The sequence below is a fragment of the Oncorhynchus mykiss genome, chromosome 7 (assembly GCF_057628025.1).
Source record: "Oncorhynchus mykiss isolate SJ-2025 chromosome 7, ASM5762802v1, whole genome shotgun sequence".
In the NCBI taxonomy this organism is placed as follows: domain Eukaryota; kingdom Metazoa; phylum Chordata; class Actinopteri; order Salmoniformes; family Salmonidae; genus Oncorhynchus; species Oncorhynchus mykiss.
Window position 1 is genome coordinate 28,845,031 of NC_143028.1, and position 19,123 is coordinate 28,864,153.

The window sequence follows — 19,123 nt, forward strand, 5'->3', positions numbered from 1 at the left end:
TCTTTGTAATTGTGTAAGTATGGGCAGCGAGCTTGTTTGTCATCGATCGCTAGACCAGAAATATAAGTTTTTATTTTTTTATTACTAGATTAGAAGTTTTTATTTATTTGTATTACTTTTTCATTAAGCAGACATAAGCACAGTTGACACCATCAAGGTGCGGATGTTTACTTTCTGTGCAAGTAGTTGTTTTCCAGTTTCGTCCGACAAACAGATTGTAGTGGTAAAATAAAAAGGATACATTTTTTATGGAATTCCAGTCAAAATAGGCTCTGCGAATGTTCGATTCCATTAATTTGCTATGGGCTTGCGCTAGTGTTCCAGTTTAGCCAACGTTCTGAAGCCGTTTTCAGCCTTGGGTTAATTTTGACTCGTTCTATTGTGCGAATTTACGAAAGCACCCAAATGTCCATTGAGAAAGCACAACGACTATACAATTTAGCTAAGCTAAGAATGCAGAGAATAATCAAGTCAATAAATGTTGGGTTTTTAGATAGCCTATAGTTAATATACTGGCAAGTTTGATGTATAACTGCTAACGTTAGGTAGCTAGCTAACATACCGGTACATACTGCTGTAATGATATGCTATGTGGATCGTAACAAATTGTCAGCCAACATAACGTGTAAGGTAACTTATTTGAAAAGTCATTGCTTTATTACACTGAGTAGCAAGCTACCCCTTGGTCGTTAGGGCAAATCTGGTCTGTGATAAGAGTGAGGGGGGTTTCACACCTAGCTCGGCTATTAGACTATTCTTTAGTAAAGGTTGAATAGTCTATTGTTCAGATATTAGCCCTCCTCCCCAACTTTCAACAAAGTGCTTTTCCCATCTCATTCCTTTCCCTCTTCCACGCATCATCATTCTGCTCCTGAGTGTCTCGCTTGTGGGCATGCTGGCAGGATATGGCAGCATCTTCGGTTGTGCTTCAAGAATTCTGCATACAGTAGCACTTTTGTATGAAGGTGTGGTTATTCACAGGCAAATTGTTATATGCTATGGAGGTACATTTGTGTCTTTTGGTCAAGAGCAAAACCTTTTTTATTTTCAATCAGAAATATTTATTCTGAAAGCAACTTTTTTCCAACACAAAGGAAGTCAAAGAAGACACCTACGAAGATGGCATCTCAGGTAAGCAGCACTGGGCTGTATTGAGGTATCCTAAAAATGACATCTGCTGCTTTAGATTGAACAGTCTCAGTTATTGTTTTCATATCTATAAAAAATAAGCTGTTTTCTTTACTTTCAGAGAGCGAGCTGACCAAGGGGTAGAAAATGTAGATAATGCCAGATGTTCATTGTCTGAGGAACAGGCAGTGGAAGCTTTATTGCTGGCAAAGTGTCCATAACCAGAGGTAATTAAACTGTTCTGTGTTATTTTTCTCCATCTCTGCCTGTCTTGTTGTATATGGAACCTGTCTCACATGCATTCATAAAAAAAAACTTAAGATGTCAGCTGCTAATTTTCAGATTTACACCACATAAACACAGCCATTTTCATTGGACTATCTGTTGCTGCCAAGTTATGATTTCCCTGGGAGTTAGCCTTGCAATAACCAAGTGGTGAGACACATAGCACTCTATATTTAAATGCTTCAGGTACACTCCAACAGGTGTCTGCATCACATACAGTATATTCTATTGACATTATCTTCAATTGTTTGTCCTCATGTGTCTGTTTTTCAGCATAAACTATTCTGTAGCCACTTAGTGTGGACACCAGGTGAGACCACAAACACACAACATGATCATAGGTGAGATGTCACTTGGTCGGGTAAACAGGAGTATTATTAAAGAGATGCTTTACATTGAAATACAGACAGAGATGTAGTAGTCCCAGAGTTAAATATCCAAGGTCAGATTTACATTTTACCTCCTGATTTAAGATGACTGACCGTGTTAGAATACAAAGAACAAGGCTTAATCATGCTCTCTCATCTGCAGGTATGTTTTGATGTGAGAGAGGAATCCAGTCCCTTAATCACCACCTCACCCGCTCTTAAGATAACCTTCGGGCCAACTGGGGGCCCAAGGCTCCTTAGGAGACACCACAATTGTGATGAACTAAGAAAATATTAGGGTAGCACTGTAATTCATGAATCATATGCTGTCTGCCTCTGTTCTTACCTCTTTCCCTTTCTGTCTTCTACACCTCTCGCCCCACCTCGTCTTTCTTCCTCATTATATAATGCGCATATATGTGCATTGAAATACAGATTAAACTTGTATTTATAATATTACAATTATCATAATTATAATGCATTTATGTATTTATAACACCTGGATAATGAACTTCTTTCAATAAAGCGTTTCACATTCTCCACTGGTTGAAATTAAGTATCTCATTGAAATACTATCCTGTGTCCTCAGATTAATGCAGATGAAGGGAGTTAGATATGCATAGTTTTTTTCTGTATACTGTATATGAATTACAAATCAATCATGCTTCTAGTCTATTGCATAGTTACAATATGTAATCATTGATGACCCAGAAGCGGGAGTGGTAAACACTGTTGAAGTGTGTTATTGTAATACATACAGTGTGACAAAAAAGTATTTAGTCAGCCACCAATTGTGCATGTTCTCCCACTTAGAAAGATGAGAGAGGTAATTTTCATCATATGTACACTTCAACTATGACAGACAAAATGAGAAGAAAAAATCCAGAAAATCACATAGTAGGATTTTTTATGAATTTATTTTCAAATTATGGTGGAAAATAAGTATTTGGTCACCTACAAACAAGCAAGATTTCTGGCTCTCACAGACCTGTAACTTCTTCTTTAAGAGGCTCCTCTGTCCTCCACTCGTTACCTGTATTAATGGCACCTGTTTGAACTTGTTATCAGTATAAAAGACACCTGTCCACAACCTCAAACAGTCACACTCCAAACTCCACTATGGCCAAGACCAAAGAGCTGTCAAAGGACACCAGAAACAAAATTGTAGACCTGCACCAGGCTGGGAAGACTGAATCTGCTATAGGTAAGCAGCTTGGATTGAAGAAATCAACTGTGGGAGCAATTATTAGGAAATGGCCACTGATAATCTCCCCCAATCTGGGGCTCCACGCAAGATCTCACCCCGTGTGGTCAAAATGATCACAAGAACGGTGAGCAAAAATCCTAGAACCACACGGGGGGACCTAATGAATGACCCGCAGAGAGCTGGGACCAAAGTAACAAAGCCTACCATCAGTAACACACTACGCCGCCAGGGACTCAAATTCTGCAGTGCCAGACGTGTCCCCCTGCTTAAGCCAGTACATGTCCAGGCCCGTCTGAAGTTTGCTAGAGAGCATTTGAGGATCCAGAAGAAGATTATGAGAATGTCATATGGTCAGATGAAACCAAAATATAACTTTTTGGTAAAAACTCAACTCGTCGTGTTTGGAGGACAAAGAATGCTGAGTTGCATCCAAAGAACACCATACCTACTGTGAAGCATGGGGGTGGAAACATCATGCTTTGGGGCTGTTTTTCTGCAAAGGGACCAGGGCGACTGATCCGTGTAAAGGAAAGAATGAATGGGGCCATGTATCGAGAGATTTTGAGTGAAAACCTCCTTCCATCAGCAAGGGCATTGAAGATGAAACGTGGCTGGGTCTTTCATCATGACAATGATCCCAGACACACCGCCCGGGCAACGAAGGAGTGGCTTCGTAAGAAGCATTTCAAGGTCCTGGAGTGGCCTAGCCAGTCTCCAGATCTCAACCCCATAGAAAATCTTTGGAGGGAGTTGAAAGTCCGTGTTGCCCAGCAACAGCCCCAAAACATCACTGCTCTAGAGGAGATCTGCATGGAGGAATGGGCCAAAATACCAGCAGCAGTCTGTGAAAACCTTGTGAAGACTTACAGAAAACGTTTGACCTCAGTCATTGCCAACAAAGGGTATATAACAAAGTATTGAGATAAACTTTTGTTATTGACCAAATACTTATTTTCCACCATAATTTACAGGCATCTCTCATCTTTTTAAGTGGGAGAACTTGCACAATTGGTGGCTGACTAAATACTATTTTGCCCCACTGTACATGCAGACACAGCATCATTCAAATAATGGAGTTTGATATGACTGAAAAAGAATGTCTCAGAGATTCATACCTGAACCGCACCTTTATTGCCATGATCAGTGTATATATTCAATGTACAGGCTACAATGTGGGAATCTCATGCGTGGAAATAACTACAGCACATTTATATATAGGACTTGCACCCTTGACACAATAAAGTTATTATATTCTACTCTATCCATAGGCTTCATTAATGCCATTCAGACTTTAAGTTGATACAAGAACTATGCTAGCTGAGGTTCATGGATTGGTATGAATATTAGTTCAGAACCTAACGATCCATAACAGATCGGCTACATACTGTAGCTATCTACACATCCATAGGCATACAGTTATTTTTATCCTCCACTACACAGTACACAGCAAGCTTTCACAATTGTACATTCAATTTGCAGTGAATGCTTTAGCTAGCTAGATTCTTTACATCCACTGTTTCACAAGACGACAGCCTGGTTTGCTGGTTTTCTCAGGAGTCCCTAAAACATTAAACAACACAAATTACAAATTCATTCTCCTAACACTAGCTAGCTGGCTAATGTTAGCTCGTCATATAACTTGCAAAATAGCGATTTTCGTAAATTAACTTCATGACAAAAAAATACAAGTTATTTTTTTCTCTACATTAACTAACATATTCCTCTCAATTGTAAATGTTTTGCTTGACTCATTATGACGTTATAACTACTTACATTTGGTTCCGCCCGCCGTAATGTTTTGTCAGCCATCTTTGTTGAAGAACGCCACAAGGCAAGGGTGGCTCGCGTCAACATTTGTCATTGGAACCACTCGATATGATTGGTCATATAAAAACATTGGGACTCAAATGCATAATGAGTTCACTAACTCCCCCTTGTGGTGGTCTGGAGCAATGAAGCCGTGACGCTGGGTACCTCTCAGTCCCGTGGCGCAAGCTCGCAACTTTTAAAGGAGGAACCACTGTAGGTGTTCCTCTTGTCCACATAGGAGAGGGCAGTGTGGAGTGTAATAGAGATTGTGTCATCTGTTGGGGCGGTATGCGAATTGGAGTGGGTCCAGGGTGTCTGGGATGATGGTGTTGATGTGAGTCATGACCAGCCTTTCAAAGGAGTTCATGGCTACAGATGTGAGTGCTGTGGGTGTAACGGATGTGAAATGGCTAGCTAGTTAGCGGTGGTGCGCACTAAATAGCGTTTCAATCGGTGACGTCACTTGCTATGAGACCGTGAAGTAGTGGTTCCCCTTGCTCTGCAAGGGCCGTGGCTTTTGTGGAGCGATGGGTAACGATGCTTCGTGGGTGACTGTTGTTGATGTGTGCAGAGGGTCCCTGGTTCGCGCTCGGGTATGGGCGAGGGGACGGTCTAAAGTTATATTGATGCTGTTGACCCGGATCACTGGTTGCTGCGGAAAAGTAGGAGGTCAAAAGGGGGGTGAGTGTAACGGATGTGAAACGGCTATCTAGCTGGCGGTGGTGCGCGCTAAATAGCGTTTCAATCGGTGACGTCACTTGCTCTGAGACCTTGTAGTAGTGGTTCCCCTTGCTCTGCAAGGGCCGTGGCTTTTGTGGAGCGATGGGTAACGATGCTTCGTGGGTGACTGTTGTTGATGATGGTCCCTGGTTCGCGCCCTGGTATGGGCGAGGGGACGGTTTAAAGTTATACTGTTACAAAGGGCGACAATCATTTAGACATGTTACATTGGCGTTCTTGGGCACAGGGACTAAGGTGGTCTGTTTGTAGATATTACAGACTGGGTCAGGGAGAGGTTGAAAATGTCAGTGAATAAACTTAGTTTAGTAAAAAAATATTTTATTTATCTAAGGAAGGTTTAAAGTTTGGTTTAACAAGATGAATATATCAACCTTGATTTAAACCACTTTAAGATTTAATCCATGTTGGTGCAACTCACCCCTAATCTTCTCAGGTTTAGCAGCTGAGCCAATTCAACTGAATAAAACATAATTTACTGCACAGTCCAAGAGGGCAGCACGTAGCCCAGTGTATGGAGCGTTGGACTAGTAACCGAAAGGTTGCAAGATCAAATCCCCAAGGTAAAAATATGTTGTTCTGCCCCTGAACATGGCAATCAACCCACTGATCCTAGGCTGTCATTGAAAATGTTCTTAACTGACTTGCCTAGTTAAATAAAGAGTATATGGATGGAACTAGCTGGTTTTGCACCAATAATTTTTGTCATCTATAGGCTGAATTCAGTGTTGAAATAAACTATTCTGTACAGCTATTGTCTTTAGGACTTCATGCTGGTATATCTTGTGGAATAAGCCCCTTGACTTTTTCCAGGCTTTGTTGTGTTACAGCCTGAATTACAGCCTGGATTCAAAAAATAACCTATGTACACACAATACCACATAATGACAAAGTGAAAACATGTTTTTAGAAATGTTTGCAAATGTTGTGAAAATGAAATACAGCAATCTCATTTACATACAGTAAGTATTCACACCCCCGGGTTAAAACATGTTAGAATCACCTTTGGCAGTGATTACAGCTGTGAGTCTTTCTGGATAAGTCAACAAGAGCTTTGCACACCTGGATTGTACAATATTTGCCCATTATTCTTTTCAATATTCTTCAAGCTCTGTCAAGCTCTTGTTGTTGATCATTTCTAGACAGCCATTTTCAAGTATTGCCTTAGATTTTCAAGCCGATTTAAGTCTAAACTGTAACTAGGCCACTCAGGAACATTCAATGTCATCTTCATAAGCAACTCCAATGTATAAGCAAGAGCCAGTTTGGATTTGGCATCAAACCAATCAAATCACATCAACAGCAAAATGTTGTTGTCAGAAAAAATTACTTAGCTAGATGGTTCATTGTTGCCCATGCAAGTTTTAGCCAGGTAGCCTAGTTTAGGACATCAAAAATGACTGTTTATCCAACATGAAAAGATGGCATTGCCATTCATCTAGTCTACAAGTAGAGTCAACATGTTTTTTCTACTTTTGTGCTTGTGCATAAATCAGTACAATGGACTGCCACATGATATTTAGCAAAGTTGACTTGGCTAAATCATTTTTGGTATCTTTAAGTTTGTTTCCACTGTATGAGACTAATCATATATAGCCTAGTTGATTTGATGATGTTTAAGTTGAAATGGTGCCAGAATAGCGGAGGCAGTGCCCCTGTTGTGACTTGCTGTAACTCTCAGTGATTCTAAATCAGTAGTTGTTTATTAAACTGTCAGAAACATTAACTTGCTTTAACTTGTAGGGCATGTAACTGTTTGTTACATGCAATATTTGTTTTGTGGACTTCACCGGACCGATGTTGCCCGGTTTTGAAGTTAAACAAATGTTTGTGTGGTTGAATTTATTCCACCACTGCGTGACTGTTGTCTCTTTGTTGTTTCGGCCTTATTTTATGTCATGGTGGCGTATGAACAAATAGGTTACAGAGCCAACAACGCAATTATCACAACATAGGTTGTAAAATTGATTTTATTCCTGGATAAGCTTCCCCAAGTCTAGGTCCAAAATGCTTCTTAACAGCTTTTACCCCAAAGCCATAAGACTGCTGAACAGCTAATCAAATGGCTACCCAGACTGTTGTGCATTGTTTTTTCTACGCTGCTGGTACTCGCTGTTTATTATCTATTATCTATGCATAGTCACTTTACCCCTACCTACATGTACATATTACCTAAATTACCTCAACTAACCTGTACCCCTGCACATTGGCTCTGTACCGGTACCCCCTGTATATAGCCTCATTATTGTTATTTTATTGTTGCTCTTTCATTTTTTACTTTAGTTTATTTAGTCAATATTTTTCTTTACTCTTATTTGTCTTAAAACTGCATTGTTGTTTAAGTTATTGTAAGCATTTTGCCACCTTTATTTAACCAGGTAGGCTAGTTGAGAACAAGTTCTCATTTGCAACTCTGATCAGGCCAAGATAAAGCAAAGCAGTTTGACACATACAACAACACAGAGCTACACATGGAATAAACAGACATACAATCAATAATACAGTAGAAAAATCTATATACAGCATGTGCAAATGAGGTAGGATAAGAGAGGTAAGGCAATAAATAGGCCATGGTGGCAAAGTAATTACAATATAGCAATTGAACACTGGAATGGTAGGATGTGCAGAAGATGAATGTGCAAGTTGAGATACTGCGGTGCAAAGGAGCAAGATAAATAAATAAATAAATACAGTATGGGGATGAGGTAGAGGTAGATTGGATGGGCTATTTACAGATGAGCTATGTACAGGTGCAGTGATCTGTGAGCTGCTCTGACAGCTGGTGCTTAAAGCTAGTGAGGGAGGTCAGAGTCTCCAGCTTCAGAGATTTTTGCAGTTCGTTCCAGTCATTGGCAGCAGAGAACTGGAAGGAGAGGCGGCCAAGGGAATAATTGGCTTTGGGGGTGACCAGTGAGATATACCTGCAGGAGCGCGTGCTACGGGTGGATGCTGCTATGGTGACCATTGAGCTGAGATAAGGCGGAGCTTTACCTAGCTGAGGCTTGTAGATGACCTGGAGCCAGTGGGTTTGGCGACTAGAATGAAGCGAGGGCCAGCCAACGAGATCCTACAGGTCGCAGTGGTGGGTAGTATATGGGGCTTTGGTGACAAAACGGATGGCACTGTGATAGACTGCATCCAATTTGTTGAGTAGAGTGTTGGAGGCTATTTTGTAAATGACATCGCCGAAGTCGAGGATCGGTAGGATGGTCAGTTTTACGAGGGTATGTTTGGCAGCATGAGTGAAGAATGCTTAGTTGAGAAATAGGAAGCCGATTCTAGATTTAAATTTGGATTGGAGATGTTTAATGTGAGACTGGAAGGAGAGTTTACAGTCTAACCAGACACCTAGGTATTTGTAGTTGTCCAGATATTCTAAGTCAGAACCGTCCAGAGTAGTGATGCTGGACGGGCGGGCAGGTGCGGGCAGCGATTGGTTGAAGAGCATGCATTTAGTTTTACTTGCATTTAAGAGCAGTTGGAGGCCAAGGAAGGAGAGTTGTATGGCATTGAAGCTCATCTGGAGGTTAGTTAACACAGTGTCCAACAAAGGGCCAGAAGTATACATAATGGTGTCGTCTGCGTAGAGGTGGATCAAATAATCACCAGCAGTGAGAGCGACATCATTGATGTATACAGAGAAGAGAGTCGGCCCGAGAATTGAACCCTGTGGCACCCCCATAGAGACTGCCAGAGGTACGGACAACAGGCCCTCCGATTTGACATACTGAACTCTATCGGAGAAGTAGTTGGTGTTCCAAGGAGAAGTAGTTGGTGTTCCAAGCGAGGCAATCATTTGAGAAACCAAGCCTGTTGAGTCTGCCAATAAGAATGTTGTGATTGACAGAGTCGAAAGCCTTAGCCAGGTCAATTTTTGGCTTAGTTGTCACCCAAATGCCTGTCACTGCCCTTTTAACCATTTAAAAGCACAGCAAAGTTCAATTTGGAATATAATGTCAAATATTTTGTTAATTTATACAACAGATTAATGTGTTGTCACTGTGGCCTAATGATCTGGATTGCATTTGAGATTACAGTAAATTAAAAGTACAAGGTGCAAGTGATCAATGCCATTCGAGATTCTGCACAGATTATTACAGCAATTGTGAAGATCTCCACAGACCTGTAACGACCGTCGCATGCTATTTGATTACACAAGTCTAATGATCATCTCCAAGTCTGAGCCCACCTTCCACATTGAGGGGCTTAGCCCAGGTATTAGCCGAGGAATAGACAATGAATTCAACAAATCAATAGCCTCTGTGATCCAGTCCATACCCGCCATCGACCCATCACAGCTTCCCTTTTACCTACCATCAAGACCAGCTCCAACCATCCAGCCATGGGATATAGTGACTTCAGAAAGTATTCACACACCTGGACTTTTTCAAAATGTTGTTGTGTTACAGCGTGAATTTAAAATGAATTAAATTGAGACTTTGCGTCACTGGCCTACTCATAATACCCCATAATGTCTATGTGGAATTATGTTTTTAGATATTCTTACAAGCCTAAATAAGTTCAGGACTAAAAATGTGCTTAACAAGTCACATAATTAGTTGCATGTGTGCAATAATTGTGTTTAACATGATTTTTGAATGACTACCTCATCTCAGTACAATTATATGTAAGGTCCCTCAGCAGGGCCGTTGCCAGAACGAATCCCTTGGAAATGTAACTAAAGCGAGAGCACCTGACTCTGCCATATGGACACATTGATACTCCCGAGTGGTGCAGTGGTCTACGACACAGCCTCAGCACAAGAGGTGTTACTGCAGTACCTGGTTTGAATCCAGGCTGCATCACATCCGACCATGATTGGGAGTTCCATAGGGTGGCACACAATTGGCCCAGCGTTGTCTGGGTTTGACCAGGGTAGGCCGTCATTGTAAATAAGAATTTGTTCTTAACTGACTTGCCTAGTTAAATAAAATAAAAATACATTGGCGGCTAAAGAAATGACCGCATAGAACTCAGAGAAAGCCTATAGACCATTGCAGGAATAGGCCTGTAACTTCCATGTCAACTAAGCAAAATACATAGGCCTAAAGCCGACGAATAAAAACAGGAGAAAGTATCCTGATGAAAATGCTGGTTCTTTCAATCACATTTATCTCTCTAGTCTGCCTCCCTTTCTATTTGTCTTGACTTGAGCTATTGAAGTACAAAATTGTATCAAATCATCAACTGGGTGCTGCCTGAATTGGCTGTCAATAGCGAACTTGCAACATTGTATCAACTAGCCTATTCTGGGACCTGTGCCAGTGAGCTCAGGACAGACAGCTGTTTTTTATGACATTTCCACTGGATATATGGGATCATCATATCACGATATTTCGCTCTTTCACATCAAGGCTTGGTGATTATTAAAACATTTGCAATGGATGTAAATAAATATGAAGGCACTGTATGAATGAGAAGTTGGTTAAGGTAAAATAAAAAAATAAAAAGCAACAAGCCCAGACGGATTACCTGGCAGGCTCATTAAAGAGTTTGCTTACGAGCTAAGTGGAGCCATGGCCGTTATCCTAAACACTTCCCTCGATCAAAGTGTGGTCGCAAAGGAGTGGGAAGCTGCTACTGTGGTGCCCCTCCCCAAGACAAATCCACCCAGTGTTATCAAAATCAGACCGATCTCCCTTAAATTCTTTCTATGCAAAGCAGCCGAGAGCTTCATCTCCCAGTGGGCAGTAGAATACATCCTTCCCCAAATCGATGACCATAAATTTGGCTGGATCAAGGGTCATTCCACCACCCACTGCCTCTTGGACCTTACCAACGAGCTGTACAAGCACTCCGATAAGCCTGGCTTCATCTGTTCACTGGTCACCACTGAGTTTAGCAAGGCCTTTTAAAGAGTCTGCCAAAATGTGTCCATCACCAGACTCCTAGACATGGGGCATCGAACATCACTAGTCAGGTGGATCACTGACTTCCTATCTAACAGGCACCAGGCAGTGAAGTACCTTGGCTCCATGTCGGACAGTGTCATGTGGCCTCCCCCTGGGAATATTGCTTGGACCCCTGATGTTCATTGCATATATCAACATTGCAGCAAGCAACGCAGCAGTGGACGTTTATGGATGACCTTAGTAGAGGTGCAACCCCAAACTGCACCCTCTTCAATTCAACAAGATCTGTCCGACCTGGAGTCATAGTCCAGAGACACGATTCTCCACCTGTAGAAATGCAAACTACTTCACACCTACCACCACTGCACATCAATAACTCAAAGCTCCTGAGAGTTGAAGCCATAAAAATCCTAGGCATCCTCATCCAGGCAGACCTCCGTTGGACAGTACAGGTGGATGTGATCTTCAAGAAGGCCAGACAATGCCGAAATATACTGTAGCTCCGTCCCACAGGAGGACATGGTGATGATGTACACCAGATACATGCAGCCAATGACAGAATATGCGCCGCAAGTGTGGCACTCTGGTTTAACCAGCAAACAGCGGGACAGGATTGAGGGCGGTGCGCATCATACACTCTTTTAAAAAAAGGTGCTTTCTAGAACCTAAAAGGGTTCTTCCTTAGCACTGACGGTTATTTATTATTTAACTAGGCAAGCCAGCTAAGGACAAATTCTTATTTACAATGACAGCCTAGGAACAGTGGGTTAACTGCCTTGCTCAGGGGCAAAATGACAGATTTTTACCTTGTCAGCTCAGGGATTTGATCTAGCAACCTTTGCGGTTACTGGCCCAACACTCTAACCACTAGGCTACTTGCAGTCCAAGAAGATATGTATGTTAAAGTTTTTATAGTTTTTATTGCGTTGATGATTTTCTTGTGCAAAGTGTATTTGTGTGAATTGTGTCAAATAATTCCGTATCGGCTGCCATTGATACTGTACTTTGTAATGTCGAATTTGAAATAAACCATTCTATAAGAACACATTTATAGTTACAGTAATCTCAAAATTTTGCAATGGATGTGTTACTCATTTTAATGTTACATTAGTTTGTTAGATAGACTTAGCTTTAGACTATTTCTTGTATTTCAAAAGTAAAATTGAATTATTTTAAACTGATATAAGTATGGTTACATTTTAATTTATCTGTCTCTGTTAATTACTTAAATAGCAACAGTGAATCTATTTAGCTTTTAAGTGATCACTCAACAGTCAAACTCATAATAGCACTTTGGTAATAATCAGTGACAAATATCAAAGCTAAACAGGGTTCGGCTTGTTTAAAACCCTGGATGTGCAACCAAACGGTAGCTGAAGATAGATCAATTCTCATGTCAGAGGTGCTGTCCAGCTTTAGAGTTTTTTTTCTGATAGTGGAAAGAAAGTTGAAGATTTGACATAGTTTTAAAGGCAAAAATTGAACATGTTTTTATAGAAGGTGTGTCTATGTTTAAATTTGATTACCATGATGACAATCCTGTGGTTGGATTTTCACCCTCAAAACAACAGTTGATAACTTTTTTCAAATTCAATGTATTTTTCATGTAGATTCCTTGTCACAATACACATTGACAAATTACATTGAAACAATGTCGATTCAACCAGTTTTTTCCCAGTTATTTGAACCAGATTCTTCTGGTCTTGGGCAAAATATTATCATTATGTTATTGAAATGGCATTATCGTAATGTTCTGCCACAAACCTCATGTTTTAGTATTGTCTTTGTTATGTAGGTGTTGAAATGTAATTGCAAACCTTTCATAGTCACCACTCTAGTGAACATACAGTGCCTTGCGAAAGTATTCGGCCCCCTTGAACTTTGCGACCTTTTGCCACATTTCAGGCTTCAAACATAAAGATATAAAACTGTAAAACTGTATTTTTTTGTGAAGAATCAACAACAAGTGGGACACAATCATGAAGTGGAACGACATTTATTGGATATTTCAAACTTTTTTAACAAATCAAAAACTGAAAGATTGGGCGTGCAAAATTATTCAGCCCCTTTACTTTCAGTGCAGCAAACTCTCTCCAGAAGTTCAGTGAGGAGCTCTGAATGATCCAATGTTGACCTAAATGACTAATGATGATAAATACAATCCACCTGTGTGTAATCAAGTCTCTGTATAAATGCACCTGCACTGTGATAGTCTCAGAGGTCCGTTAAAAGCGCAGAGAGCATCATGAAGAACAAGGAACACACCAGGCAGGTCCGAGATACTGTTGTGAAGAAGTTTAAAGCCGGATTTGGATACAAAAAGATTTCCCAAGCTTTAAACATCCCAATGAGCACTGTGCAAGCGATAATATTGAAATGGAAGGAGTATCAGACCACTGCAAATCTACCAAGACCTGGCCGTCCCTCTAAACTTTCAGCTCATACAAGGAGAAGACTGATCAGAGATGCAGCCAAGAGGCCCATGATCACTCTGGATGAACTGCAGAGATCTACAGCTGAGGTGGGAGACTCTGTCCATAGGACAACAATCAGTCGTATATTGCACAAATCTGGCCGTTATGGAAGAGTGGCAAGAAGAAAGCCATTTCTTAAAGATATCCATAAAAAGTGTTGTTTAAAGTTTGCCACAAGCCACCTGGGAGACACACCAAACATGTGGAAGAAGGTGCTCTGGTCAGATGAAACCAAAATTGAACTTTTTGGCAACAATGCAAAACGTTATGTTTGGCGTAAAAGCAACACAGCTGAACACACCATCCCCACTGTCAAACATGGTGGTGGCAGCATCATGGTTTGGGCCTGCTTTTCTTCAGCAGGGACAGGGAAGATGGTTAAAATTGATGGGAAGATGGATGGAGCCAAATACAGGACCATTCTGGAAGAAAACCTGATGGAGTCTGCAAAAGACCTGAGACTGGGACGGAGATTTGTCTTCCAACAAGACAATGATCCAAAACATAAAGCAAAATCTACAATGGAATGGTTCAAAAATAAACATATCCAGGTGTTAGAATGGCCAAGTAAAAGTCCAGACCTGAATCCAATCGAGAATCTGTGGAAAGAACTGAAAACTGCTGTTCACAAATGCTCTCCATCCAACCTCACTGAGCTCGAGCTGTTTTGCAAGGAGGAATGGGAAAAAATGTCAGTCTCTCTATGTGCAAAACTGATAGAGACATACCCCAAGCGACTTACAGCTGTAATCGCAGCAAAAGGTGGCGCTACAAAGTATTAACTTAAGGGGGCTGAATAATTTTGCACGCCCAATTTTTCAGTTTTTGATTTGTTAAAAAAGTTTGAAATATCCAATAAATGTCGTTCCACTTCATGATTGTGTCCCACTTGTTGTTGATTCTTCACAAAAAAATTACAGTTTTATATCTTTATGTTTGAAGCCTGAAATGTGGCAAAAGGTCGCAAAGTTCAAGGGGGCCGAATACTTTCGCAAGGCACTGTATATTTTATTGGTAGATGTCAATGTTGTTGATAGTTTAGTAAATAGCCTTCTATTATTTTATGGTGAATCTTCATAATTACCTTTTATCTTTTAGTGAGGTGGCAACATGGTAAAAGAGAGTCTCCGAGCCTGGGTCCAGGACGCTGAGGATATCCTGGTGCACATCAATGTTGGAGGCCTGAAGCGCAGCCTGTTCTCGAGCACTCTAAGTAATTTCCCCGATACACGTCTGGGACGCCTGCTGGCCTGCGAGTCCGAGGAGGCCATATTGCAAGTTTGCGACGATTACGACGCTCAACAAAAGGAGTTTTACTTTGACCGCAACCCGGGACTCTTCCCTTACGTGCTGCAATTCTACCAGACCGGCAAACTCCACATCATGGAGGAACTGTGCATCTTCTCTTTCTGCCAGGAAATTGAATACTGGGGAATCAATGAGTTCTTCCTGGACAGCTGCTGTAGCTACCGTTACCATGATCGCAAACTAGAGAGCCGCCACAAGAGCTGGGATGAGGAGAGTGATGTTAGCAGTGTGGACACTTCTGTGGATGAGATCTCAGACCTGAACAAGGACATCCAGCACTTCCAGGAAATGCGCTGTGGAAACGCCCGGAAGTACCTGTGGCTGACTCTGGAGAACCCGGGCTACTCCATTCCCAGTAAGCTTTTCAGCTTTCTCTCCATAGCTGTGGTTCTGACCTCCATATCCATCATGTGCATTAACAGCCTTCCAGAGTACCAGCACTTTGACGAGGATGGCAAACAAGTGGAGGAGCCGACCCTGCAAGCGCTGGAGTTCTTCTGCATCTGCTGGTTCACCTTTGAGGTAGTGACGCGGATGCTTTTGGCGCCCAACAGGAGAAAGTTCTTCCGCCACCCGCTTAACATAATCGACATTGTGTCGGTGTTGCCCATCTATATCACGCTGCCCATTGACCTGGCGTTGGGCAGTGAATCAGAGCTGGGGAACCTGGGCAAATTGGTGCAGGTGTTCCGCCTCATGAGGATATTCAGGGTTCTGAAGCTGGCCAGACATTCAACAGGCCTCAGGTCTTTGGGAGCAACGCTAAGGGTGAGCCATACCACTACAACTACAATACCCCATTATATGTGAAAGTATCATATCACATCTATCATACATTTTCATACAGAACATGACGTTATAATTGTGAGTCATTCTGTGTTGATAGTGTCAAATTCATAATCACATCGTATCTTTATAAGCAGTTTATCCTACGGTGAAATTTAGCGACTGAAATGTAGCACTCTTGCTGTCAATTACATCTGTTTGAGCTGTCTGTTCAGTTTTTTAGGCCTATTTTGTATCACAAATTGCATAATTCAAACTAGAAACTGAACAGGGGTAATCTTGGAAGGCACTGCCTTTATCTCTGATCCATTTGGAGAAGTGTATTACAGGGCATTCAATTCCCAAATCATTCACCACCCAATCCTCACCTGTATTGTCTTACAAAATAAAGTCATAATCTAATATAACATGCAAATGATCACAAATAGAAGAATTTCTGAATTTAATGGAATTTATATCACATACCCACTCTGACATATTGTGTTTATCTGCCACTGTGTGTCTCTGTAGCACAGTTACAGGGAGGTTGGCATCCTGCTGCTGTACCTGGGCGTGGGTGTGTGCGTGTTCTCTGGCTTTGCCTATACTGCAGAGTATGAGGAGGACGTGGGGCTGGATACCATTCCTGCCTGCTGGTGGTGGGGCACCGTCAGCATGACCACCGTGGGCTACGGCGATGTGGTGCCCGTCACGGTGGCCGGCAAGCTGGCGGCCAGTGGCTGCATCCTGGGTGGGACCCTGGTGGTGGCCCTGCCCATCACTATCATCTTCAACAAGTTCTCTCACTTCTACCGCAAGCAGAAGGCCCTGGAAGCCTCGGTGAGAAACAGCAACAAGAAGAAGGTCAAAGTGTGCAGTGACAATGTGCAGGAGGAAGAGGATGAGGATGGGGGTTTGGATAGGGATAGCCAGTGTCTGGAGGAGCTGGATGAGGATGAAGATGATGGAGGAGTGGTAAATTATAGCTATGTTGATCATCCACCGCTGCCTATGGAGAGGTCCAGCCCGTTGGCGAGGAGGAAAGAGTTCTTCAACTCTGAGTGCTTCACCATAAACACAGGACAGATGACAGAAGAATTATTACAGGGAAAGTAAACACAGTATATACATGAACTGAAATGAATTATAAGCACCCCATGTTCTCTGTTCTGTTTGGTGTTACCATAAGGTATTGATTCAGCACTGTGCTGTCTCTGGGTTTGAAGGAACTCTTCCTGAATCCAAAATTGTGACACTGTTAATGGGAAATAATGCCATTGTAATGAAGCTAATATCAAGCCTCCACTAGTTCCTATGGTGTCTTCTGCTTGCCCTGTACAGAACAGAGATTAATTTGGATATGCTCCATCAACACCCCATTCTGAAGTTGCGCAGTGTTCTGTTACTGTATACTTTTAATCACAACTCAATACCAAATTATACCAATGTATTCCTTGTTGGAATTCCTACTTCCTCTTCATATTTGTGAGGGTCTCCTATTACAAAATAGAAAAGAGGCTAGCCTAGGTCTATATTCTACCCTATAGGTTGGAACTTGGAAGAGTTAAGCCAGTGCTGCATTTAGATGAAAGAGGAAAATTATACAAATAAATTGTCTTGCTCAAAACAAATGAATGTATGACACAGCAAACACTTATTATAACATGCAGCTTTAGACAATCCTAACAATTTCCCCTTTTTTAGAGAATGCATACAGTATTGCCACAGCTAGAGCAAGTTTTGAGTGTATAAAGTGTGTAAAAATGTCTGGACACTGCATGTTCTCAAAATCAACATTGTGGGAGGCATTCTCCGCAAGGTCGGCAGAATGCAGATGTTTCCAGGGATCAGGCGTCTTTTTACGCCTGTTATGTTAGGTAAGGTGGGAAGTAATGGCCCTGCTGTACGGTTGAGTGTTGCAATCCACATACAGTGCTGTACCTCCACTAATGCTTTTAGACTGGCCTGCTTGGAGTACCCATCTTTCCGGAAAGTTTGTCCTGTGTCAGAATCCATTAAATGTAACACAAGCTTAGCTCCTGGAACATTAAGGGAATCATTCACCTGATTGAAAACAGATCCTTCCCCCACAGCAACCTTGTCGACTTACTTAAAGACCAACATCTTGTAAGGCAAAGTAGTAGTCTACAGTACTTGTCATTTTGTTTTGCATTATTTTCAATCATTTTGGCAACTATAATTTACCATGTTAAATTTCTATCTTTATGATATGGTAATACTTTCAGACATGGCCGGTGACTCTGCTGGAAATATTCATCAATCATTTTGTGAACTTGACTCCTCATCCAAATTTCTTGCACAACAATGTGCCATAGGACACTATTTGTTGCGTATGTTAATCAATGTCATGCTTCAAGTCTGGCTGCTTCTCCCAGCAGTCAAAATTGGGCACATGACATAATTTTCTTGTTTGGTTGAGAAGATGTCAAAATGACAGAAACATTAACTTGCTTGACCATGCTGAATTTATTCTACCACTGTGTCTTCTTATTGTCGCGGTCTTTAGGCCTATACTGTATATCACGGTCACAAGGCATATGAATTAACAGGTTATAGAACAAACATCGCAATTATCACAAAACATAGGTTGCTGCCAGACAGTCCTAAGTAAATTATTGCTTGAGAAATTGCTCTTTTTAATAAGAAGCTATTTTTGTTTCTGTTGGACCATTTTAATTGAAAACAATCACAGTAAGGTACTACATTAATTGAAAAGATTTGATATTGAGATAAAAGCACATGTATTTTTTCTGGTTGCTGAAATGACTTTAAAAAACTTCCTTTTTAAATTAATATACAACATTTCCTGTTGCTTTTCATCTTCTACTGCTCTCACACCCTTCACATGCCCATCCATATTTTCTAGTTGTTTACTTGAACTGTTACACAGCTTTGTTCATGAAACCAAATTGAGATGTTTCATTGTGGCCACTTGATATGATTTGCTGTTCATGGTGCAATGCAAGTCATATATGAGTGGTCATAAGAAAGTGAAGATACTGAAAGCTTTGAAAGTCAATGCATTTCAAATTAATAAATGCAATATAAAACCTGCTGTTGAGCATTGCTTATAAAGGTCGAAATAGTTTTGTACGTAGTTATGTAACTGCAAAAGCATATTAGGAGTAACTTCTACAAACACAGACACACAGACACAGGCTGAAATAG

The 19,123-nt window shown here is 41.3% G+C and overlaps 1 protein-coding gene across 1 annotated transcript; it reads left to right on the forward strand.

Moving 5' to 3' along the window:
- The first annotated feature begins 13,361 nt into the window (after positions 1 to 13,361).
- Positions 13,362 to 17,083, forward strand: si:dkey-43k4.5 (delayed-rectifier potassium channel regulatory subunit KCNS2). Its single transcript, XM_021609111.3, has 2 exons — positions 13,362 to 15,937; positions 16,466 to 17,083. Exons 1-2 carry the CDS (start codon positions 14,972 to 14,974, stop codon positions 17,048 to 17,050), a joined length of 1,551 nt encoding a protein of 516 aa, XP_021464786.1. The 5' UTR covers positions 13,362 to 14,971; the 3' UTR covers positions 17,051 to 17,083.
- The last annotated feature ends 2,040 nt before the right edge of the window (positions 17,084 to 19,123 follow it).

Excerpts from the sequence above, each read along its gene's own strand:
- si:dkey-43k4.5 (XM_021609111.3), top strand. The coding sequence starts at position 14,972 with ATGGTAAAAGAGAGTCTCCGAGCCTGGGTCCAGGACGCTGAGGATATC. Across the intron at positions 15,938-16,465 it reads CTTTGGGAGCAACGCTAAGG|CACAGTTACAGGGAGGTTGG; the intron begins GTGAGCCATACC and ends GTGTCTCTGTAG.